The sequence below is a fragment of the Colobus angolensis genome, unplaced genomic scaffold (assembly GCF_000951035.1).
Source record: "Colobus angolensis palliatus isolate OR3802 unplaced genomic scaffold, Cang.pa_1.0 Scaffold663, whole genome shotgun sequence".
Lineage (NCBI taxonomy): Eukaryota > Metazoa > Chordata > Mammalia > Primates > Cercopithecidae > Colobus > Colobus angolensis.
The window spans coordinates 129,459-152,359 of record NW_012120299.1 but is presented as its reverse complement, the minus strand read 5'-3'; the positions used below and the strand labels follow the sequence as shown (position 1 = coordinate 152,359).

The 22,901-nt window shown below is 50.0% G+C and overlaps 1 protein-coding gene across 3 annotated transcripts in view; it reads right to left on the bottom strand.

The window, feature by feature from the left end:
* Positions 1–808: 808 nt before the first annotated feature.
* The window catches only part of SPECC1L (sperm antigen with calponin homology and coiled-coil domains 1-like), a 147,501-nt gene continuing 125,408 nt past the window's right edge, over positions 809–22,901 (bottom strand). For all 3 annotated transcript variants that reach the window (XM_011925931.1, XM_011925933.1, XM_011925934.1), the window contains 3 exons: positions 6,818–6,934; positions 5,803–5,862; positions 809–3,997 (listed from right to left, as the gene is read on the bottom strand). In XM_011925931.1, coding sequence (XP_011781321.1) covers positions 3,908–3,997; positions 5,803–5,862; positions 6,818–6,934 — 267 coding nt within the window. In that variant the 3' untranslated portion in view covers positions 809–3,907. The remainder of the gene's footprint in view (positions 3,998–5,802; positions 5,863–6,817; positions 6,935–22,901) is intronic.

The following is a 22,901-nucleotide window of genomic DNA, read 5'->3' as shown; positions in this document are numbered from 1 at the left end:
GAGTGACTGCCCCCCTGGGGATGGCGGAGGAGGAGTCTGTGCTGCCCAGGACAAGGCCCAGGTGCGCTGGTGGGGACGGCGGTCCCCTGCTAACGTGTGGAGGCCGCTGCACACAGGGCCTGCCCTGCACGATCCACAGATGCTTGCTGACCACTAGGGGAGAACCCCTTCCACACAGCAGAGGACACAACGCCGGGGATGCTGAGCAGGGAGATGAATCCAAGCCCAGTCCTGCCCCAGTCCTTCCACGCCCAGCTCCCAGCTCTACAGCTGTTGCCCGCTGCCCACCCCAGGGTGCCTGCGGCTGTTGGCACCCGGGGTGCAGCTCATGAGCACTTGCAGGTCATAGCGCAACACCCGGCTTACTCAGGGGCAAGGCAGGTGCTGGGCTCCCAAGCCTGGGGAGTCCACTGGGGAAGGGCATTCACGACATGCCCTCGTATGCAGGAGGTGCCATCACCATGGGCCTTTTGTACGTGACGCAGACAAGGTGATGAGTGTTCTCCAGGCCAGCTCAGTGCATTCACAATTACTGTAGTGGCTCACACCTGTAACCCCAAGGCTCTGGGAGGCAGAGGCAAGAGGATTGCTTGAGCCCAGAAGTGCAAGACCGGCTTGGGCAACACGGCGAAAAGCCCATCTCTACACAAACACACACACACACACACACAACCTGCTGGAGATAGTGGCACACACCTGTGGTCCCAGCTACTCAGGAGGCTGAGGCGGGAGGATTGCTGGAGCCCTGGAGGTTAAGGCTGTGGTGAGCAGTCATTGACCCCGTCTCAAAAACAACAAAAAAACAATGCACAGAAAAAACAATGGTTGCCTCTGGGTAGTATACTTTTTTTCTTCTTCTCTATTTTATACATCCTGACAATTATTTCCAAGATGATACATGCCTCAAAACAAACAAAACCCCTCCAGACCCACTCCCCTTGTCCCTGGGGAAGGCATGTGTCTGGGGATATGTAGGGGCTTCCACTCTCCTAGGGGCAGCTCTGCCACGGTCTCTGAGGTCTTGTCATCTGTCACAGAACCCCAGTGGTTACAGGGCTTCCTGTCCCACAGCCCCAGGCCACACGGTGATGTGCTGTGGCCCAGGGGAGACCACCCTGGACTCCTGGTCAGGATCTTTCCACATGAGGAAGTGTGCCTTGGGGTAGGGCCACAGGCTAGCTCAGAGATGCCCTCCTCTCCACAGCCAGTCCCAGGAGGCAGCTGGGTTCTGGTTTGTGTGATGCCAGAGGGACGACAGGGAGGGGAGGGCAAGCTAGAAAAGCCCAAGCTTGTTGTTTCAGCCATTTTAATACATTCAAGAATATTTACTAGAACAACATTTAAAAGTATCGTCAGTCCACAGAAGCCTGGGATCGAGAGAAATAAAAATGCGACTGGCCCTTTTGCAGTAAAGCTTGTGCTTGAAGGGAGAAGAGGCAAAGTGGCTTCCTGGAGGCTTCATGCCAGGTGCCACAGGACTGAGAGTATCTCCAAATGTCACCTTAAACATGTGTGAGCATCTATAGTCATTCCTAAAGCCCACAGTGTTCTAAGGATCCTATTAGATGAGGCAAAAGGCAATGCTTCTGGAACCCTCTCCCCTGCAGCTCTGCATGCAAACCTTCCCCAAGGAGGGGCCCGAGGTAAGCCTCTAGATAGGCGGGGCCAGGCCCTCCCCATGCCCACCCTCTTCCCCTGTTGCTGACCCCAGGCCTGATGCTGGACCCATGAGACTCCCAGAGGGAAAACACAGATATAGCCCATCCATCCATGGCCACCTTCCTCTAGAAGATCCTGGGGACCCCTACCCCCCCATCCCATGATGCACCAGGGCTGGGCTCGCGTGGCCAGCAAAGGATAAAGTTGGGAACTGCAGACCCAGGGAAGTCCCCTCATTCTTAGGGCAAAACAGCCCCTGAAGGACAAAATAAATAAACCAAACCATGACCAGTCAGCTGGATCTGGACAGGTGGACTGGCCTCTGTGAAGGCAAATGAGAGCAAAAATGGGAACTGAGGACACCGAAATGGAGAGACATATAAAAACAGGAATTCTCACACGAACATTAGTGGCTCATGCCAATAGCAGAGCTGGCCATCAACAGAGGAATAGCAACAAGAACATAACTCAGACAGGGGGACTGGGACAGGCGCCTGCGGGGGTCTCTGGTATGCTCTGTGGCATGACTTTGCCTGCCTGGCCTCTCCTTAGCTGAAAACGGGCATTTCACCAAAGGGTATCCAGCTGGCGGCAGCAGCCTGAGCTCCCAGGCTGACGTCGGGGCAGGGCTGATGGGCAGTTCCTGGCCATCTGGTGACCAGGTGTGCTGGCAGCCGCACCCACATACACAGCCCCTTTCCTAATAACCACATTCTAGGCTACGCAGACACGTTAAACTCCTAGTCTAGAACATCGTGCTTGAATGCAGACCCCTCAGCCCACAGTCGGGCTGGCTGGGCCTCCTGGGAGCCCCTGATTGCATCCATTCTGTGGGGCAGTGACCCGCTACCACTGGTGGCTGGTTTTCCTCATGGTGCTTTGCAGGTGCCACACACAGTTGTATTCTCAAAACTACAGGTCTTGTCTGGACATTGTTCAAACCAATAGCTACTGTGTTAGGCACACGGAAGATCCCTATTCCCAAAAAGAGCTGTTGAGTTCCAGCCTGAAAGCATCTCCAGTGACCACCTTTAAATAAGGCTTTGGTTCAAACAGCATGCACCCAGCACCTGGGGAGGGTGGGCACGGGGGGGGCAAGGACCCAGTACCTGGAGAGGGCGGGCATGGTGGTGGGAGACAATTCAACCACTGAGCCCTGAATGAGGCCCCTGCCTTGGCCATGGAGGGCAGTGGCTGCCCTCACAAGAAGAGTTAAGGCACTTTCTTAAACTCTGGCCTAGGAGGATGATGTCTTAGTGACTCAGTGAGTTTAAATGACACTGCCTGGGCTCCCTAAAGTTGTTTACTTTTCTCCTATCTCCTGCTTCATTCCTTGCTCTCACCATGCTAAGGTACAGATCTTGTTTAGATTTCTAAGCTTATTGAAAGAATGTAACTTTGGTACTAACAGAACAGGAGTGACTTTTTCCAGTATTGCTCATAACAAAACAAAAATCTTAACTAGCAAAACTCCCTATGATGAAGAAATCTAAAGCCAGAGCTGGGACTCTAAACCCCTTCCAGGCTGGAAGACAGGTCGCAGTCTCCAGGCAAGGGGACCGTGGGACTGCTTCCTGCCAGAAAGCCCAGCTGCGCGAGAGCAGCAGCAGTACCCCCAGCCCCGGCCCGCCTGCACCACACCCTCTAGATACTCTCCTAGCTCAGGCTGAAAACGCCTGGATTGCGTCGGCCGGGAGGTGTGGGGCAGCTGACCCGTCTGTGGTGACATGCTCCTCCGAACTAGGACAGTGAAGGGCCCAGGGCACTGTGAATTGCCAGGCGCTGAGTCTCCTGCGTTCTCATCAGCGCTGGAACCCACCCCAGCCAATAGTCAGGAAGTGCCACGGCCGAGCCTTCATCAACCCCAGTGAGTTTCCCACAGAACTGAATCCCTTTTCCCAAGTTCAGCTGTGCATGAAGCCCTTTTTGTTTGGTGCCCTGGAGCACTAGTGTAGTTCAATATTCTTTTCAGAAGGAAAACTCCAGCAGCCACTGGCCTGTGGGATGTGTGCTGAGCCCACGTGACCTGAGTGGATGGGTCACGTGGGAGGGGCCCTGATGGGAGCTGTGGGCCACACGGCTGAGTTCTGCCAATATGGAAGCCCCAAGCTGGAGGCTCACACGCTGCGGGGCAGCCCAGAGTTGGAGTTGCTGGAAGCTTTACAGGGGTGCGTAGCTAATGGCGTTGGTGTCGCTCGGTCACTGTGGAGGGGTACCCCCACTATTGGGGCGGCTCCTCCCAGCATGCTCAGGTTTCAAAGTATTTGTAGATCGCCGTCACGTACAGCATCACGTTCTGCCAATCGGGCCGTTCAGTCCGTACCATTTCATTAATGTCCTGACAGATAAGGAAGAGGCTTGGTTACAACGGCAGGTCACCTCCAGGCTGTCCCAATGGGCTCCGCCACAGCAACATGGGCTCCTGGGGTTGGATGGGGCCTTAAAAGATTTTCTAGGACTAATTACATGTTTTTAAAGCTTGGTCAAGAGCACCTCCTCCCTGGGCATCAGCATTGTACCCAGGCCATCCACCCCAGCCCCAGAGCCACAGGCAAGGTGCCTCCCTGCTCACAGCTCTGCAGAATGGGGTTTCATCCAGTCTGGGCGGGGGAACTTCCTCCCTCCTCCCCGCACTCGCCTCTCTTCTTAAACCATTCCTTGGGAGGCCCTTCTGAGAGCCCTTCTCAGCCCCAGGCACTGGCCTAGGAGAATTTTTCTGTGTTGGGGGTTCCCAGAACCAACTCTGATGGCTTTCACCATGGGCAACAGTCTGAAATCATCCAAGACTCTGCTCTGTAACTGTGCTCTGCTGAACGCCAGTGATGTGTGACCGGTGAACTGATGTTGTAGGAAAACAAACTTGGGAAACCGTGGACCCACCCCCATCCCACTCCAGTGTCTCACAGTCTTTAACACGCGACAGAAGGCCTCAAAAAGTGATACACTGCTGCTGCTGAAGGCGTGGGGAGTGTCCCAAGGGGCCGGCCTGAGAGATCCTTCCCTTCCCATGGATGAGGAGCACAGGACGTGCAGCTGAGCATGCAGGATCAGGAGGGCGCCCTTGGTGACTTGGTGCAGAAAACGAAAACCTGTCTGGTTAATCCAAGAATCTTGACTATAGGAGCTTTTGAGGGTGGGAAAAAAGGCCCGCTTTTTAATATATTGGAACTTTACACATGTGTTGTAAAATATTCAGGAATGGGGAAATATTTAACTTATTTTTCCCTGTACAACAGTTGAACAGAGGCCGCCCTAAAAAAAGCACATTTCCAGGGATTTAGATGTACCTGTGGCATGAACACTCTGAGTGAACATGGGTGTAAACACTTCTTCACAGCACCTCCAGTTGCTACAAGTTAGGGTAGGGGCACGGGGATGAGGAGGTGGCCCTGGAGGGCCCCAGCTCTAGGACTGTTTGGGGTTTGGCCTGGCCTGTAGGCTCTCTGCCCTTTCTGAACATCCCCTGATGGTCTGTGTGTCCCGTGCAATGCTGCAGCACTCAGTTTACTTAATAAAAGTGTCTCTGGGTATAGAAGCTTTGGCTTTGGATTCGGACGCTGTGTTTTCTCCTGGAAAGTCAGGCTCGGCAAGGTAGAAGCGTGAGAGGCCTAAACCTGAGAACACGCCGGGTTTCCACACTTCTGTCCTGTGAGTGGTGGCTCCCCACACCATCACGAGGAAGTGCAGGAGCCTCTAAAGTCGCCTGCCTTGGCTGGGAGCTGCCTTGCTCTCTCCCTCTAGATGGACAAGGCAGATGGACCTGCTGGCGTGGTGTTTTTGACAGAGATTTATAAACATGTGACATTTTTCTTCTGACCCAAGAAGGATTCTCTTATGGAAGAGGTGACTGTGAGGAGCCATCCCAGGTAAGGTTGGCTGGGCTCATGGTCTCAGGCCTCCCACCCTTTCAGGGGGATCCTCAGGGCGTTTCACGTGAGATAAAGTGCTGGGCGCCAGGATGCAAGATCCTACATCTGCACCCACCCTTAATGGGACCCTCCCTTGGCCCCAGAGCACCCCGTAGCTGCCTTTTACCAGGCAGCCACACCACCCCACGCCCACGAGGATTCAGCTTAAACAGGACTGAACTCTTCGTAGCCAGAAGGAGGGCCCTGCCAGTGACTCGGGGGGACAAGGGCTCACCAGTGTGGATTTGATGCCAACACTTTCAGCTGCCTGGAAAGCCAGCATGAAGTTCCTTCTCTGTAAAAGAAACCATGTCACAGGAGTGCATGAACAAGGCACGGAGAAAGTCACATGGTCTCCACAACGGCCTGGGACAGATGTACCTGAAGGATGACACTTACCTCTACCTGATGCCACAACAAACCTATGCTGGGAGCCTGAGCTGCTGCGTCTGCACCAAGTACCCTGCACCAGGCCCGACCACCCTCCCCTCCTGACCTGCTGCAGAGTACCCACCAACACCTGTTCTTTCCTCACTCCTGAAGAATCCCACTTCTGACGCACCAATGCTATGGTGCCTGAACAAGCGCCCCCATAAGCTAGTTAGGAACACTCATCAAATGAGCTTTCCCCACAGGGATCTTCAAGGGTTGTCTGCAGAGCTGGGGGCTGACACGGGGGAAGCAGGGGACAGGGGTGGGAGCTGTGGGCCTGGATCCTCTCCAGTGGCCCTCTGGGCAGGGCATCTCCCTGACCCTGTCCCCAAGGAACTCTCTGGATGGAACATCAAATCATGCCCTGGAGTGCACAGGTTGGTGTTTCTTGCCAGTTCTAAGGCCCATAGTGCAGAACGGGCCATGGAGTGACAGCCCTCCTCAAGGTGGCAGGAGGCTGGCCTGGCCTGGTCAGCACTGCCAAGAAGGCAGGAGCACTGCCTGACTACTCCTACCTTCTTGGCCCCCTCCTGGTGAAGCTCTTCATCCTAAATGTAGTCACTCAGGAAGGACTGGCTGCTCCCACCAGGAATGATATCACTCTGGGAATTCTGAACCAACCAAATACTCCACAAAAGGTGGCTCAGGGACTGGTGGGCTCAGCATGAATGACCTGATCCAGAATAAGACCCAGCTGGCATGAGGCAATCGCAAGCCAGCACTGTGGCATGTGACCTGCTGATGGCAGGCACTACCCTTCGTTCTCAGCCCTCCAACACTGTGAGGTGGGTGCCAGGAGCTGGCCCTCCATGGCTTACCTTATCCTGGCTGTTCAGTTCTTGATACGGAATGTGGGCAGGGAGATATGTATGCAGGAGGGCACAGAAAGCCAGCCCATCGTTCCAGCTGCTGCTGAAGTTTGTAATGTCAATATTCTGAAGGAAAGGAAGAAAAACATGTAACCAACACATGCTGGGACCCTCTTAGGAGATGCCAAGGAGGACACAGGAGGCCTCAGATCCTGCACAGCCTCCAAAACACAAAACCAAACCCAGGGCAGGGCGGCTGTGTCCAAGGGCTACCTGGTACCTATGACTCCCCAACCCGTCCCACCCACCAGCTGTAGATGCCTGCCCCTGCGTGGTCACGCCTGGGCCTGGTATAACACATGGCGTCTTGCTGACTTACTAGCTGTTGCATACAAAGAGAGGCCCCTAGGCTGCTGAAGCTGGCCTCTACCATGACCTGTTGGGGTGACAGTACAGACCAGAGGACATAGGTGGTAATCAATGACCGTTATGTTTTTTTTTTTTTTTTTTTTGGTTTGTTTGTTTGAGATGGAGTCTCACTCTTTCGCCAGGTTGGAGTGCAGTGGCGTGATCTCGGCTCACTACAACCTCTACCTCCCGGGTTCAAGTGATTTCTCCTGCCTCAGCCTCCCGAGTAGCTGGGACTACAGGCACGTGCCACCATACCCGGCTATTTTTTTTTGTGGTTGTTGTATTTTTAGTAGAGACAGGGTTTCACCGTGTAAGCCAGGATGGTCTCAATTTCTTGACCTCTTGATCCGCCCACCTCAGCCTCCCAAAGTGCTGGGATTACAGGCGTGAGCCACCGCGCCCGGCCAGTAATCAATGACCTTTAAAGCACCATGTATTAAAATACAATTCATTTCTCCATTGGTTGTTGAAGCACGTAAGATCCTCCAAGTCAGGGTGTATCTCAAAGTGTGCCCACACATGAAGACACCTTCTGCCCTTTTCATTGCAATGACACCTGCTCTGATGGATGGTGAGAAGCCGAGAGCGACAACATGGCCCCCTGAGCATTGGTCCAGGCCGGCACCACATGTCCTAGAGATTGCTGTAGTGTACCCCACCACACACTCGTGGTTAAAAAACGTTATCTGAAAACACAGGTTTCACTTAAAGATGTCTTTGATGAGGCAATTTATTGGTCTGATTAAATGCCTTGATCCTCTGTGAGTTGGTCTTGTTAGTATCTGGTATGGGGAGGTAGGATGTGTACAGGGCTCCTCAGCCCTGCAGGCTGTGGCCTCAACTCTGCCAGGGAGAAGCATGGGGCACAGGAGTGGGGCAGGGCTGTTCTGTTAAGAAAAGTTATGACTCAGCCTGACCTCCCAGATCAGGGACTCTAAACAAAGACTTGCAGTCCATCAAAAACCTCTGCAATTTGCTGCTAGGCACGTGCCTGTGGTCCTAGCTACTCAGGAGGCTGAGGCAGGAGGATCCCTTGAGCCCAGGAGTTCAGGGCTGCAGCATGGTATGACTGTGCCTGTGAACAGCCATTATACCCCAGCCTGCCACCACAGTGAGACCCCCCATCTCCAAAAAAACACAAACCGCAAACCAAAACACCTCTGTAACTGAAGGTGTCACCATCTGACTGCCCCCATCTTGCATTAGGAGCCAGTTAAGGCTGGCTGTGTGCTCTCCATGCCAACTCTTGGGGAACCAACTCGACTTTTTAAAATTTTTTGAGACAGGGTCTCTCTGTCACCCAAGCTGGAGTAGAGTTGGCTCACTGCAGCCTTGATGACCTCCTGGGGTTAAGCAATCCTCCTACCTCAGCCTCCTGAGTGGCTGGGACTGCAGGCTGGTACGTGCTACCGCGTCCAGCTAATTCTGTTTATTTTTTTGTAGAGATGGGGTTTTGCTATGTCTCCCAGGCTGGTCTGAAACTCCTGAGCTCAAGCAATCTCACCTCAGCCTCCAAAGCAGTGAGATTACATGTATGAGCCACTGTACCCAGCCTTGACTTTCTTTTAAGGGGCACCTTATTCCATATTTTAAAGTATTTGTAACTATAAAAGGAATATATAATTCAGATTTTATTTTTACTTTTTTTTTTTTTGAGACAAAGTCTCGCTCCGTCACCCAGGTTGGAATGCAGTGGCGCAATCTCGGCTCACTGCAAGCTCCACCTCCCGGGTTCACGCTGTTCTCCTGCCTCAGCCTCCCGAGTGGCTGGGACTACAGGCGCCCACCACCACGTCCAGCTAATTTTTTGTATTTTTTATTAGAGACGGGGTTTCACCGTGTTAGCCAGGACGGTCTCGATCTCTTCGTGATCCACCCGCCTCGGCCTCCCAAAGTGCTGGGATTACAGGCCTGAGCCACCGTGCCCGGCCTTTATTATTAGGTTTTAAAGAGATAGGATCTCACTCTGTCTGCAGGCTGGAGTGCAGTGGCACACTCATAGCTCACTGCAGCCTTGAACTCCTGGGCTCAAGCCTCCCACCTCAGCCTCCCAAAGTGCTGGGATTACAGGTGCAGTCCACCTTGCCTGGCCCAGAGTATTTTATCATATAAAATATTCTGCAACTCAGCTGGTATGTAGCCTTTACCCTTATTTGCAAGAGTCCTTATGAAGATGAATCTACACATTTCAATTTTCCTAATTCATACTTTATGCAGACACCACAAGCTGAAAAAGAACACCTCCCCACTACCCTGTCCCACTTTCATTATTTCACACCACCTTCAACTGAACCAAGAGCCAGCTTCCTAGGTGACTGAGAAAGCCCAGATTTTACTATTCAAGGCAAACCGTCCAGCTCCTGAGAAGCATTTTATCCTCCTTCCGGGAACGAGTGATTCACAGAACAACATTAACACTATGATTATCATTATATTATTAACTATATCTGTATAGAGTCTTACAAAGCACTTTACGAATCCTGATCCCTCTTTATATACTGTTAGGACCTAACACCAAGTCAGGGACCTGTGGCTCAGAGACAGGGGCAGATGGAGGCCATGGGAACCCAGGCTCGGAACTGCAAGGATGTGTCCGACCCAGCGAGGACCCAAGTAAAGCAGGCTGGGCAGGCCGCCCCCGCGAGGGAGAACATCAGTCCAGCCTCACAGCTCTAGGCGGGTGTCCTCACAAAGCAGCAGACCACGTGGAGGAGCACGAGGCTGACTTCTCATCACCTGTATCATCAAGATGTATTTATTGTCTGGCTCCTGACTGCACATACCCAGAATGCTCCAGTGGCTGTGCAAAGCATGAGCCTTCCAAAGGACAGCAGCACCAAGAGATACTTTCATAGGCCATTTCCTCTCATTGACCTGATCATCTGCTGCTTCCAGCTTCTCTGATACGACCCAGAGACACTGTTATAAACTGCTGTGAGGAAAGTGACCAGATTAAGGAACAAGGAAATGCAAACCTGCCCAGAGTCGCAGGGGAAGGTGGCAGCAAGCCTGTGGTGGTTGGTGTACCAACAGTCTGATCTGGCTACCTAAGTGTGTGCCACCAGGCATTCACTGACATCAGCCCTCCCCAAATACCTGGCCCAGGTGAGAATCCTCTCTGCCTCAGTAGTAGTTCTCACACTTTCTGGCCACGAAGACGCAGTCCTGAGAGTAAGACCTGCTACATTCCCAAGAGGCCTGGCCCGCCCTCCATGTGGCTCTCTGCTCTGGCCATGATTTAACAGTTACCACCCCATAAAGGGTTCTGAACACCTAACGAAGAAGCTGCCTTGCGGCAAACAGGGCTTGACAGTTACTGCTGACTGAAGACCCCTGAACACATGCACATGCATGCAATCTCATCTCTTTGATCTCATCGGAATCTCAGAAAGCAGCTCTTTGAGGAGGAAACTAGGACCGGGGGAGCGCTGGGCAGGCGGCAGGGAAGACAGGACAGGACAGGAACCCTTGCCCCAGGCATCCTGTGAGCAGTACTCACTTTCACTCTCACAGTCACCCAGAGCAGTCTGGAAGGAGGGTGAGGCTCCAAGAGGCCAAGACGCTCACTCAGGCCACAGAGCGGGTCTATGGGATCATTCAAAGTGAGATGTATTATAGGAGGATGGGCCTGCTTTCCTTTAGTCATCTAGGTAAGATTTCCTAATGCTCTGTGCACCTTTCCACAGTGAAGTAAGTCTAGAATTGGGGTACGGAGAAGAGGCAGGAATGAAGTATGCAAGACATGGAGAATGGGATGGGACTCACTTGCTCCATAATTGGCAGGGCCCACTACAAAACGAAAATGCAAGGTCCCCTTGCTCAAAATGCAAAGGAAAAAGTCTATCAAAGGTACTAAAAAAAGAGCCAGGTTTAAGGGACTAAGTGGTTGATGAAAGAGGCATCCTTGCAGGGAGAGGAGGCCAGGAAGCTTCTTAATAACGTGTGGAGCTCTGTGCGAGGCCAATGGCAGTGCCTGGCCCTCAGAGGTCACATTCACTTCTGGAGGAAAACAAATCTTCACTTCCTGCCACAGCCGCCCCGTCTGCTCCCTGAAATGCAGGCAGCTCTGGCAGGGTCGCGGACGTGCCTGGCCTCACTGCCTCACAGCGCCTGGAGGCAGAGGCTCCTGTGTCCCATCCGCCTGGCTGTGGGAAGCCCTGCCTTCCCCCTCCACTTCCTCAAGATAAACCCAACACCACGCCAGGGAAGAAGCTGCTGCTCCAGCACCCCCGCCCCACCTGGAACCTCTGGGAAGAGAGGCTTCATTTACAAAGCATGCCACAGTGACCTGAACCTGAGGAAAACAATGGCTCCTTCAGTTCCAGGCTGAGGAAGTTCATGTTTGAGTACCTGACAACAGAAATTTCCTATCAATACAACTAAAGCCCAAAAAGAAGGCTGGTTGGGGGCCCCACCTCCCTTAACCCTTGGTGGGCTGGAGGGCAGCCAGGCCAGGCTGCTCCACATGGCTCCAAGGCACCCTATGTGATAAGCTGGAAGCCAGAAAGTGGGGAGTTCAAGTGAAGCCTGAGCACCTGCTGGCTGCTCTGCCTCCTCCCACATCCAAAGAGATCGTGTGGGGAGAATGAGCCAGGCTCTGAAAAACGCGTTCCTCCAGGGAAGTGAGGAAGAAGCCCGCAACCCTCTGCTCCCAACATCACTGGCTGTTGCATGGTTTGAAATGTTCCAGGCTGAAAAGCCTAACTGCTAATGAAGTCATATTGACTAAATATAAGAACAACGAAGCTGGGTTTTCAGAAGGCACGGTGCAAGAACACCAGGCAGGAAGGCAGGGAGCTCCCCTCCACATGGCTACCACAGCCTGTTAATATTATGACAGGATCAGTATCTTGGAGAGGAAACACATGAAACGACAGAAAATCGCATGGAATCACCAGAGAAATGGCTTCTCCCTTCCTCAGCCAGTCAAGACCCTTGTTCTGCAGGTGTGAACAGCACCCAGTGAGGCCTCCTCCACCCCCTACCTGCCAGCCGCCACCACTCATACAACCCGCCAGCTATTCCCAAACCCAGACCACAGTGGGCTCCAGGCTGCCAGGGGAGCACAGGGAGAGGCGAATGATCCCACAGACAAGCTCTGTGCTTGGCCTCTCGGAGCCTCGGCCTCCTTCCAGACTGCGAGAATGATAGTGAGGTACCACTCAAAAGACGCTTGAGGTAAGGGTTCCTGCCCCATCTTCCCTACTGCCTGCTTAGCACTCCTCCCCTGATCCTGGGGCCCTCATCAAGTGTCTGCAGGTGGCCGCCAGACCTGCCTCTTGCCATCTGTCCCTCATGCCTCTGCTCCATGCCTGGACCCCACAGAAGAGCCTGGGAGCAGCCTGGTGCTCTGTCTCCATCTGCATGAGGTCTGGAACTAAACTTTCTGTTGCTTTCTAAGGTGGCAACAGGTACAGGCAGGTGAATCTGCCTGCGGATTGGTGGCCCCTGGAACTTGTGATCCCTACCTTCCCAAGAAGGCTAAAGTTACCCTGGATCTTCTTGGCAATTGAGGAAAAAAGCTAAAGCTTTTATGTCTTGGATAAAAACAACTCACCACCACCAGTATGAATCTTGGGGGCAGGGGTTTGAGCCAGGTTTGATACTTCCTGGGCACACCACCCTGGCTCTCTTGGACTTCAGTGAAGCGGGTGTGCAAATCCCAGCCCACACAAGATGACGAGTCCTCAACCCCTTCTGAAACTGTGACGTGCTTTACACATGTAAGGTATTCTTTTTTTTTTTTTTTTGAGACGGCGTCTCGCACTGTCACCCAGACTGGAGTGCTGTGGCGTGATTTCAGCTCAATGCAAGCTCTGCCTCCCGGGCACAAGTGATCCTCCCGCCTCCTGCTTCAGCCTCCTGAGTAGCTGGGATTACAGGCACCCGCCACCATGCTCGGCTAATTTTTGTATTTTTAGTAGGGATGAGGTTTCACCATTTGGTCAGGCTGGTCTCGAACTCCTGACCTCAGGTGATCCGCCCGCCTCGGCCTCCCAAAATGTTGGGATTACAGGTGTGAGCACCGTGCCTGGCCTGTAAGGTATTTTTAGGGTTTAGTTTGCTTACTGTAGAGGAGAGAGCTGCTGTGTTGCAGATGGCATGAATCCAAACCAGAACACCAATACGCAACAGAATCAATGAGAATGTCCCTAGGCTGCTCCTTCCTGGAGCCCTGCTCTTAGGCATGTGGCCCCAATTCTGCTGACCCTTATGTGTTGCTGCACATGGAGCAATACCAGTGCCCTGGTGTGTGGTTCCTTCCTTCCCTCCCTCTCCCCTTCTCTCTAAGGCGGTTTGGACGAGGAACTCAGATAACAAACTAGCTCGAAATCCCAACTGCTGGAAGTTCTCACTCAAAACACAATGGTAGGAAACATGCTCTACAATCACTTGTTTCAAAGCCATTTGGATGCCATGAGGCAGAGCTTTCCATCCTGACAGGAGGGCCATGGCCGCCCAGTGTGTGGATGTGTTTTCTGCAGGCCTGCAAAGGTCTTATTGGGATTGGCATACAAGCAGAAGAATGAAGGGCCTGGAGTCCCTGGAGTGTTCTTCCACTAACAGTAACGGGAAACCTCCACCTTGGAGAGCAGGAGACACAGTGACACCCTAAAATCTGTGGCCCCAGCATGGAATCCACACGTGGACGTGGCCATGGCCACAAATCTAGGGACAGCCTGTGGGAAAGGGCAGAGGGCCTGGGGATGGGCTGCTCTTTTTGAGGACTCATTTGCACACTCAATGAGTCCTCACCTGGGGTTTCCTGGGTGGGCATCTTGTTGGACAGGGCTGACACACAGACTTGACAAGGGCCAGGGCTCAAGGAGGTTTAAAGGGAAGTGTGGCTGGACTGGGGTCAGAAGAACAGCCAGGAGCAGGGGGAGGAAAGTCAGAGGCCAGCTGGTCAGTGGCTGCAGAGGTCCTTATCAGGTTGGGCTGGAGTGGTGGGTGGGAGAAGGAGTGCTCCGGAGATACTTGGCAGCTAAAGCAGACTAGACTTGGCAACAGACTGGCTATGAGGAGGGAGAGCGCATGCAGTGCTCGGGATGGGCCTTTGGCTTCTGTGGGCAGAAGCAGACGCTGGTGGTGGCCTTCACAGGGGCAGAGCTCACTGGAGAAAGGTGGGCGTTGAGCAGATGAGGGGTGTGTTTCTGTCACCTTAAGTTCAAGATACCTTGGAGAAAACCAAAGGTGCTTGGTGGTACTGACACGTGAGTCAGAAGAGCAGTGCAGAGAGACAGAAAGTGCGGCATCATCAGAGTCCTGTGTGGGATCCCCTAGGGATGGTCACAGTAGGCCATAAGCAAGAAGGAGGCCTCGGATCCAGCCCCTCAGAACTCCAACAAGTAATGGCCATGCTGAGGAGAACAGCCTTTAATGGAACACAGGGAAGGGCTGGGGGTTGGGGGAAAAAAACCGGAAGGCAAAGGAAGAGTGTATTTAAAACAGGAGAGAGTGGTCAATGCAGCAGTGATGTGGAGAGGCCACAAGGACTTCCAATCTCCTGCAGTTAGAAACATATCAGTTGCCATGAAGCATTAGGAGCAACGGCGAATAAAGAGAAGAGCAGTCACAAATCAGTTCTGTGTGCTTTTTAAAAAAGAGAGGGAGTCTCTCATGTTGCCCAGGCTGGGCTTGAACTCCTGGGCTGAAGGGTTCCACCTGCCTCAGCTGCCCAAGCAGCTGGGACTCTGGGCGCGTGCCTCACAAATCAAATTTTCAGAAGCCAGAAGAGCATGAAATTAGATGAGCTATAATGGCGTTACAACTTTCACAAATACCCCTTCTTACAAGTTTATTTCACAGAGCTTGCCTAGAAATGGCATTTCTATTTTGTAAAAGTGGCGTTTTCAGTACATAAGGAAAGTCCTTATCTTCCAAGGGTTTCCCTCTTAGAGAAGGCCATTTATGTTTTGCTGAAGAGCGGAGGGGCTGGAGGGTCAAGGGCCTTCCACTCTGCACTTATGTCCTGATTCCTATAGAGACAGCTTCTGGTGGAGGCCAGCAGAGCCCTTTAAAGTAAACTATTCTTTTTTTTTTTTTTTTGAGACGGAGTCTTGCTCTGTCGCCCGGGCTGGAGTGCAGTGGCCGGATCTCAGCTCACTGCAAGCTCCGCCTCCCGGGTTTACGCCATTCTCCTGCCTCAGCCTCCCGAGTAGCTGGGACTACAGGCGCCCGCCACCTTGCCCGGCTAGTTTTTTTGTATTTTTTAGTAGAGACGGGGTTTCACCGTGTTAGCCAGGATGGTCTCGATCTCCTGACCTCGTGATCCGCCCGTCTCGGCCTCCCAAAGTGCTGGGATTACAGGCTTGAGCCACTGCGCCCGGCCTAAAGTAAACTATTCTTAAAGCCAAAACTCACACTTATTAGAGGGGAAAACGCACACTAATGGAAGGAATTTCTATTGTTCACTATTCATGAGCAACGGTGCCAATCTCTCTAAGAAGAAAAAAATTGACCTTTCAAAAATAACAGAGTCATAGAAAACATATTACTTACTAATTATAATGCACGTTTCTTACTGAGGAATTCAGATTTTGCATTTAGCTTTTTCAGGTCATTTTAGAGATAATTCTGTTTGGATTAGGGTCGACAAAACAAGAGAGATGACATGTGCCAGAACAAACTTTCAAAACGGCCTCTGCACAGACTCAAACGAGAAGCACTGCCCCATTTTCTCCTAAGGGCACACGTCCTTCATCCAGGAAATGTCGACTAAGAGATGTGACAGGGGACAGACAGGGCCTGTTTCACAGTGCCATTTGCTGTCCTTTCTACCCTCATAAAGACTCCTGACAGCCTCGCCCCTCCAAGGGACTGGCTGGGTAGTTTCCACTCACTGCTTTTTGACCAAGGATAGAAACCCCAACTGTAGATCTGACCCTGTCTTCTGTCTGTGGCCTTAGGATGGGATGTGAAAGCCAAGAGATTATACGAATCTCCACAAAAAAGATTAAAAATATGTCATAAAAGATCTCTAAATGTTTTAATTTGTTTGAAGTTTAATTAAGGGCCATAAAATATACTCCCAAATACCACATGCTCTTTAAATAGCTATTAAGGTTCTGGTCTATTTAAGGAAATGCCACTTTTATGGGCACAGGGCAAGAAGCCAAGGGCTCTGATTCATCGCTCCGTTGACACATGCAAGCATCCACTTCCTCATGCCTGTCTGAGCCGCGCAGAGTGATGTCCCCAGGTCCACACTCAGGCAGAGGTGGTCCTCACTGGTCCTCCACCTTCACAAGGACACCACACTGTTGAGCTGCAACCCGGTGCACTCAGAATGAAACCTGCTGGGGATCACAGCCCAGCCTCATGAGGTAAGAGTGAGTTACTCACAAAACCCTGGATCACAGCCACCCCTATACTATGGGGCAGAGTTTGGGAGCCTGAATGAGGTGGGTGAGGTTCCTTTTCTGCACAGTATGGTGGGAGAAGACACAATGTCTGAAAGAGAGTCAAAAAACCATCAAGACTGTTGATTTATATCTCTGGGTAGTGGCAGTTAAACACAGGATGCCCTGGGAGTGATGAACAGGCACCTGCCTGGGGCCAGTGGTGCCTACGGGGTAACCTGGCCAGGCCCTCTAGCTGCTGATCTAAGGGTGCTGCCCTGGGGACCACAGTGCTTATCTCCTCCCTGAAGCAGGGCCAATCACTGCTCCAGGTCAGGGGAGGGGAGAGAAGGGAAGGGGAGGGAAGGAGAAGGGGAGGAAAGGGGAAGAGGAAGCAGCACATTTTCAGGGAGAGTCTTGCCTGGCTCATCATGGAGCCCAGGTGTTGGTACTTACGTGGTAAAGAGGGAGCAAGAAGGGAGGCAGGGCAGGAGGCCGAGGTGCAGCCGGCAGCCTCTGGAGACAGGCCCTGCACATCTTTGCTCTTGATCTAATATGGACCCTCAATCCTCACTGTGTGCTAGGATCACTGCAGAGATTTTTGGGGTTTTCCTATGCTCGCCCCATGGCAGGGACGTTCACTCCGTGGGGTGGGCGAGTCAGGGCCGAATTTTCTTTACAGGTCCCCAGGTGATCCGAGTCTACAGCCAAGAGGAAAGCTCGCCATTTGAAAACCTGAAGGTACGTGTTAAGTACAATGGGGTGGTACATCTAAAATGTGACATTGATGAGTTTATGGTGATACCTACAAAGGCACACCTAGCCTGGCTTGGAAACCACTCGTGAACCTTAGTGCTGGAAAATCAAGGAAGAGGAACAAGTGCCTGATAGAACTTTTCTGACCAAACCATAGTCAAGGCAGCTGAACAGCTGACAAAGGGGTTTCCCTGTAAAGAGGAAGCCTAATGAAGGAGTGACAGAATTACCCAGAATGACTGACCTCGTTATCAGAGGCAGTGACATCACAGAAAGAGGCAGCCACTCCTGCTGCGAATGGACAGAACTCCACAGCTGAGGTGTTTCTGCCAAAAACATGAACTGGAATCAGATCTACCCTCCAGCTCTGCATACCAGTTTACACCACAGACAACAGCATCGGGAAGGAACCAACAGAATCTGAAATGTGGGTCACTCTATAGGATGCACAATCAATCCTGTTCCTTCAAAAAGAAACTGACAGGAAAAAAAAGAAAATTTATGGACTGAAAGAGACCTAAAAGAGACATATTATCCAAATGCAATGTGAGAATCCTGTTTGGATCTTAATTCAAGCAAACTGATTATGACACAATGGGAGGAGTGAGCTCTAAGTGTGGGGTGACATTAAGTGGCTGGTGTTTGCTTCCGAATCCTCCTGGTGGGCATGGGGACAGCACCCTGTGCTGATGACCTGTCACTAGGGGTATGTACAGGAGGGTTGTTTTACTATTCTAATGACTTTAGTGCATATTTGAAAATTTCCATTAAGAACAAACATGAACTCGATCAACAAGAGAAAGGCAACCCAGTTGCCTAAACATAAAAATGAGCAAAGGACGTAAATAGAACATTTCCCCAAAGAAGATATACAAATAGCCAACAGGCACATGAGAAGGCTCAACACGTTTAGTCACTAAGGAAATGCAAATGAGATGACACTTCACACCCATTAGGATGGCTATTAATTAAAAGAAAAGAAAAACGAGGTGAGGATGCAGATACTGGAATCCTTAGACATTGCTGGTGGGAATGGCAAATGATGCCACTGCTGAGGAAGAGTTTGGCAGTTCCTCAGTAAGTTAAACAGAGTTAACACACGGCCCAGTAATCCCACTCCTCGTCTATACTTCAAAGAACTGAAAGCAGATGTTCAAACAAATACCTGTACAGGAACGTTCCCAGCAGCACTACTCACAAAACCCAAAAGGTAGAAACAACCCAGATGCCCACCGATTGACAAATGAATAAACAAAATATGGTCTATCCATACAATGGAGTATTTTTTTGGCCATAAAAAGGAACGAAGTACAAAATATACGCTACAACGTGAATAAATCTTGAAACACTATGCTAAGTGAAAGTTAGACACAAAAGGCAACATATTGTATGATTCTATTTATATGAATATCCATAGTCAAATCCAGAGACAGAAAGTAGACAAGTGGTTATCAAGTGCTGGGGAGGGGAAGGAGCTGACTGATGAATGGGTAGGCAGTTTCCATTTGGGGTGATCTAGTTTTGGAACTAGGTAGTGGTGATGAATACACATTGCAAATGCACTTAATGCTACTGAATTGTATGTTTAAAAATGATCAAATGGTAAATTTTTGTTATATGTTTTACTCAAATAAAAGAGGCTGCCAGATGTTCTGAAGTACAGTTTATGCCCAGTAACTCTATAAACTAGGAGGATCTCATAAGCAACTAAATTATCCTAGAGTGTTTACTGAGAAGTTACATTAAAACTCAGATGATGCATGAGCATGGGTTCTATGAGAATTTATTACAGCTCTACTTTAAAAATTTAAAAATAGATATATTTCTTAAAAATAAACAGGCAGCTAAGGGTAGGAGGCAGGGTATCAGTCAGCTTGAAACTGAGCACCTCTGGTATGGCAAAAGGAATCTGATATATGTCATCCTCTGTAAATGGCTATTCCCGAGAAAGGGAAGCCATCCCTGATTCTGTGAAGGAAGCAACCATATTTAACCACAACTACGTTGCCCATATGCTCAAAGTAGCAAGCACACTTCTCAGATATAGCTTCAACTATATTGAAGCTTCACAAAAACAAAATCTATAGTATAATATGTTTTGGATTTAATATGTTTTAACTTTTTTTAGTCAAATGAACTTAAAACGTTTTGAGGGGACAGTTCAGAATAAATTGGTCAGCCAATGTCACCCTAATGTTGGGGGATTAATGTCCCCATGAACCCCTCCAGAGGGAGACATTTCATGGAGAAGCACACAGGAATCATGATGTCTGCTTTCTGATAACTCAGGAAACTGCCACCAGGCAGAGATGGGTGTCAGGCAGGAGCCACTGGCTGGGTCACAGCTGATTGATGAACTCTGAGCAAGTCGTGAGCAGTTTTATTAGCAGCTTAGGAAAGAATACTGTCTTTTCCCACAGATTTAGTTTAGCTTTGGCAGGGGTATTACTCACTAAAATGCAATCTCAACTGAAAAAGACCCTCGTGGAAATCCTCAAGCAAGATCTGCCCTGGTGCGTGCTCTGAAGAAGGGACTGGGTGAGGGAGGAAAGGAGGTAACGGTGCAGAGTCGTGTCCTCATCCTAACCCCCAAAAGCTTTCCTGGCCTCTTTAGGGGAACTGGAGTGTTTGAGGAGAAAAAAATAGGCCTTCCAAAACATCCAGGGGGGCCTTCTTTACTTTACCCTCACGACAAATGTCACCAATTGTGTCTTCACGCTCAAAGAGATGAATGTGGTGGAATCTGAGTGGTGTCACTAGCCATGACTTACAAAGAAACCCTGTTCAGATGCCTTCTCTGAGAAAGGTCTCTTTAGTTTATGCTAGAACATTGTGGTTACAGGAAGAAGCTTCAAGGCTGACTCCTCAAGGCTGACTCCTCCTCCATTTTAAGACCTTGGAAATTCTTTATACTGATTTGAAAGCCATGTCTCTGTAGAACACGGGAAAAGCAGAGTGGTGTTGCTGAAGTATCCTAGGTTTCAAAGTCCCATGGATCTGTGCTTTGATTGTTGGTGGCACTTCGTCCTGCCTGTAGGACTGTGAGCACACCGTTTTTAGCTTGTATGAGTCTCACTCTTCTCATATGCACAATGGAAAAAATAATGAATGAGGAAGATTTGACAAAATGACATCTGTAAGGCCCTCCAGGTGAAGCTCCACACACCCTGTCCTCTTCTTCCCCAATCCCTGCTCTTTGCCCGAGATGGTGTTGATTCCACTTTCTACGACACAAAAGTGTGAAACACAAGATTATACCCTTGGCCCCAGGAGAGGCCTCTGAACACCAGAAGACAGCTATGCTGGTTCCTGAGTCCCTTTCTCTAGTCAGTACCCCCAAATTTCAGGAGATCTTACCATGTGCCAAAGATGAAGATTTGATGGCTCTGTGAGCAGCCACAGAAAATTCTGTCACACGGTCTCCAGGGTGTGGACTGCAATTTACTGCACTTACATGACTCTGCTTCTCTCTCTTAGGCTGCTCAGGGGTGAGCTTAATCTTGACCAAGTGCTGAACGGTAAACTTGGCACACTCCTCAGGCAAACAAAGGTTTGTTGAATAACATGTTGGTGTAAGAAAACCGCATCCAGAAACAAACTCCAGAGAATTTAAAGAGAAAGAAAAAAACATGCTTCACTTCTAAAAATGAGGTCTGCTAAAAAATATGAGGACACTTTAGAAAGCAGACAGGATGGGCAAAGAATGTATCTGGACTCATTCAAATACTAATATTTGAAAAATATAACCTATAACAAAGGATATACTACCAAACTGAGACTACAGTATTTTATTAATTTAATATAGAGCAAAAAGATTTAGACCACTGCATCGATGGTGAAACCTTATGCACTTTCTGAATGCATCATTAGTCTCTCTTGGTACTGGTATCTCAGAGGAATATCACCCACACACCTCACCCTCCAAGCACCTGACACGGGCTGAGACAGAATGGGAGCCTAGAAGGACAACTGGTCTTCCCTGGCACAACACTTCCTATTTCTGAAATCACAGGCAGTGCATTTAGTCTGACCTGGGACATCCAGGCCATCTGAGTATAGCAGTCTGGATGTGAAATGCACCATGGTCTTGCAGCAGCTTAGGAAGGAAATGATATCAGGAAAGAGATGCTCAATATAGTGTGCTCACCTTACGATGAACTTATTTTATTGCTTACAGCAGGAACTGAAGCATTCTTTTCAATCTGTCAGTGTATTAGTTTCTACACCTACTAGATACTGTTTTGGCAGAGGGAAAATGGCAAAACAACTAAAAAAGGTGCACACCTGTGGCACCACCCTCCTGTACTTCTCTCCAGAGCCCTCAACTCAGTGCTCAATGGTTTACTTACTTTTCCTTTAGCGCAATAAATAATGAAGGGAAACCATAAAACACTTTACTTTGGACCAAATATGAAAGAAAGTGACTGACAGGGCTGTCACCAGGACCCCAGAGAAGAGCCAGTGTTCAAGCAGAGCAGCCCTGAATGGCACTTTACTCCTGACCCCATACTTATTTTTTTGGGTTTCATTTTACATACGAGTTGGTTACCAGCTTTTCTTATTGTTGCCTTGGAATTAAAACATAGTAGGGTACAGCCAGATAAAGAGGATTGAGGACCCTATGGAGGGACACAATGGCAGCAGAAGTACAGAGGCCACGTGAAACTCAATTTCTATGCAGTACAGTAAATGAGTGTTTTTAATCACAAACTGGAGGTTGAAAAGGTTATTCCCTGGAAAAGGCATAATTTTAAAAGACCTGGAAATAATATGTTTCAGAATTAATCTTGAAAGTTCTTTGAGTCTGGGGGTGGTGGCACACCTGTCATTCCAGCACTTGGGAGGCCGAGGTGGATGGATTACCTGAGGTCAGGAGTTCGAGACCAGCCTGACCAACATGGTGAAACTCCGTCTCTACTAAAAATACAAAAATTAGTTGGGTGTGGTGGTGAACACCTGTAATCCCAGCCACTCAGGAGGCTGAGGCAGGAGAATTGCTTGAACCCGGAAAGCGGAGGTTGCAGTGAGCCAATGCACTCCAGCCTGGGTAACAGAGTGAGACTCTGTCTCAAAAACGAAAAACGCAAAACAAACAAACAACAACAACAAAAAAAACCCAGAAAGTTCTTCATGCTCTAGACTGCATTCTATTCCTCCTTGTATTTACCTCTCTGGTTGTGCACAGCAAGTGTTAAGTATGTATTTCATGACTGGTTTAGAGCATTAAAAGAAAAATTTCCACAAGTTTAGATGCCTAAAGGAGAGAGCTAGCATTGCAAAGATGCATCTGCTGACAGTTCCTTGCAGGAGGTATAAACCCAAAGAATCACTCTGTCATTTGACACCCAAGGCCAAGAGCAGAATCTTGCCTTACTTGATGACTTGAGGTCTAACATCCAGCCCAAAAAGATCAAAGCCTTTTTTTTTTTTTAATCCATATTTTCTCTGGGCCAGGCGTGGTGCCTCACATCTGTAATCCCAGTACTTTGAGAGGCCAAGGAGGGGATGGACTGCTTGAGCCCAGGAGTTCGAGACCAGCCTGGCCAACATGGTGAAACCCTGTCTCTACTAAAAATACAAAAAAA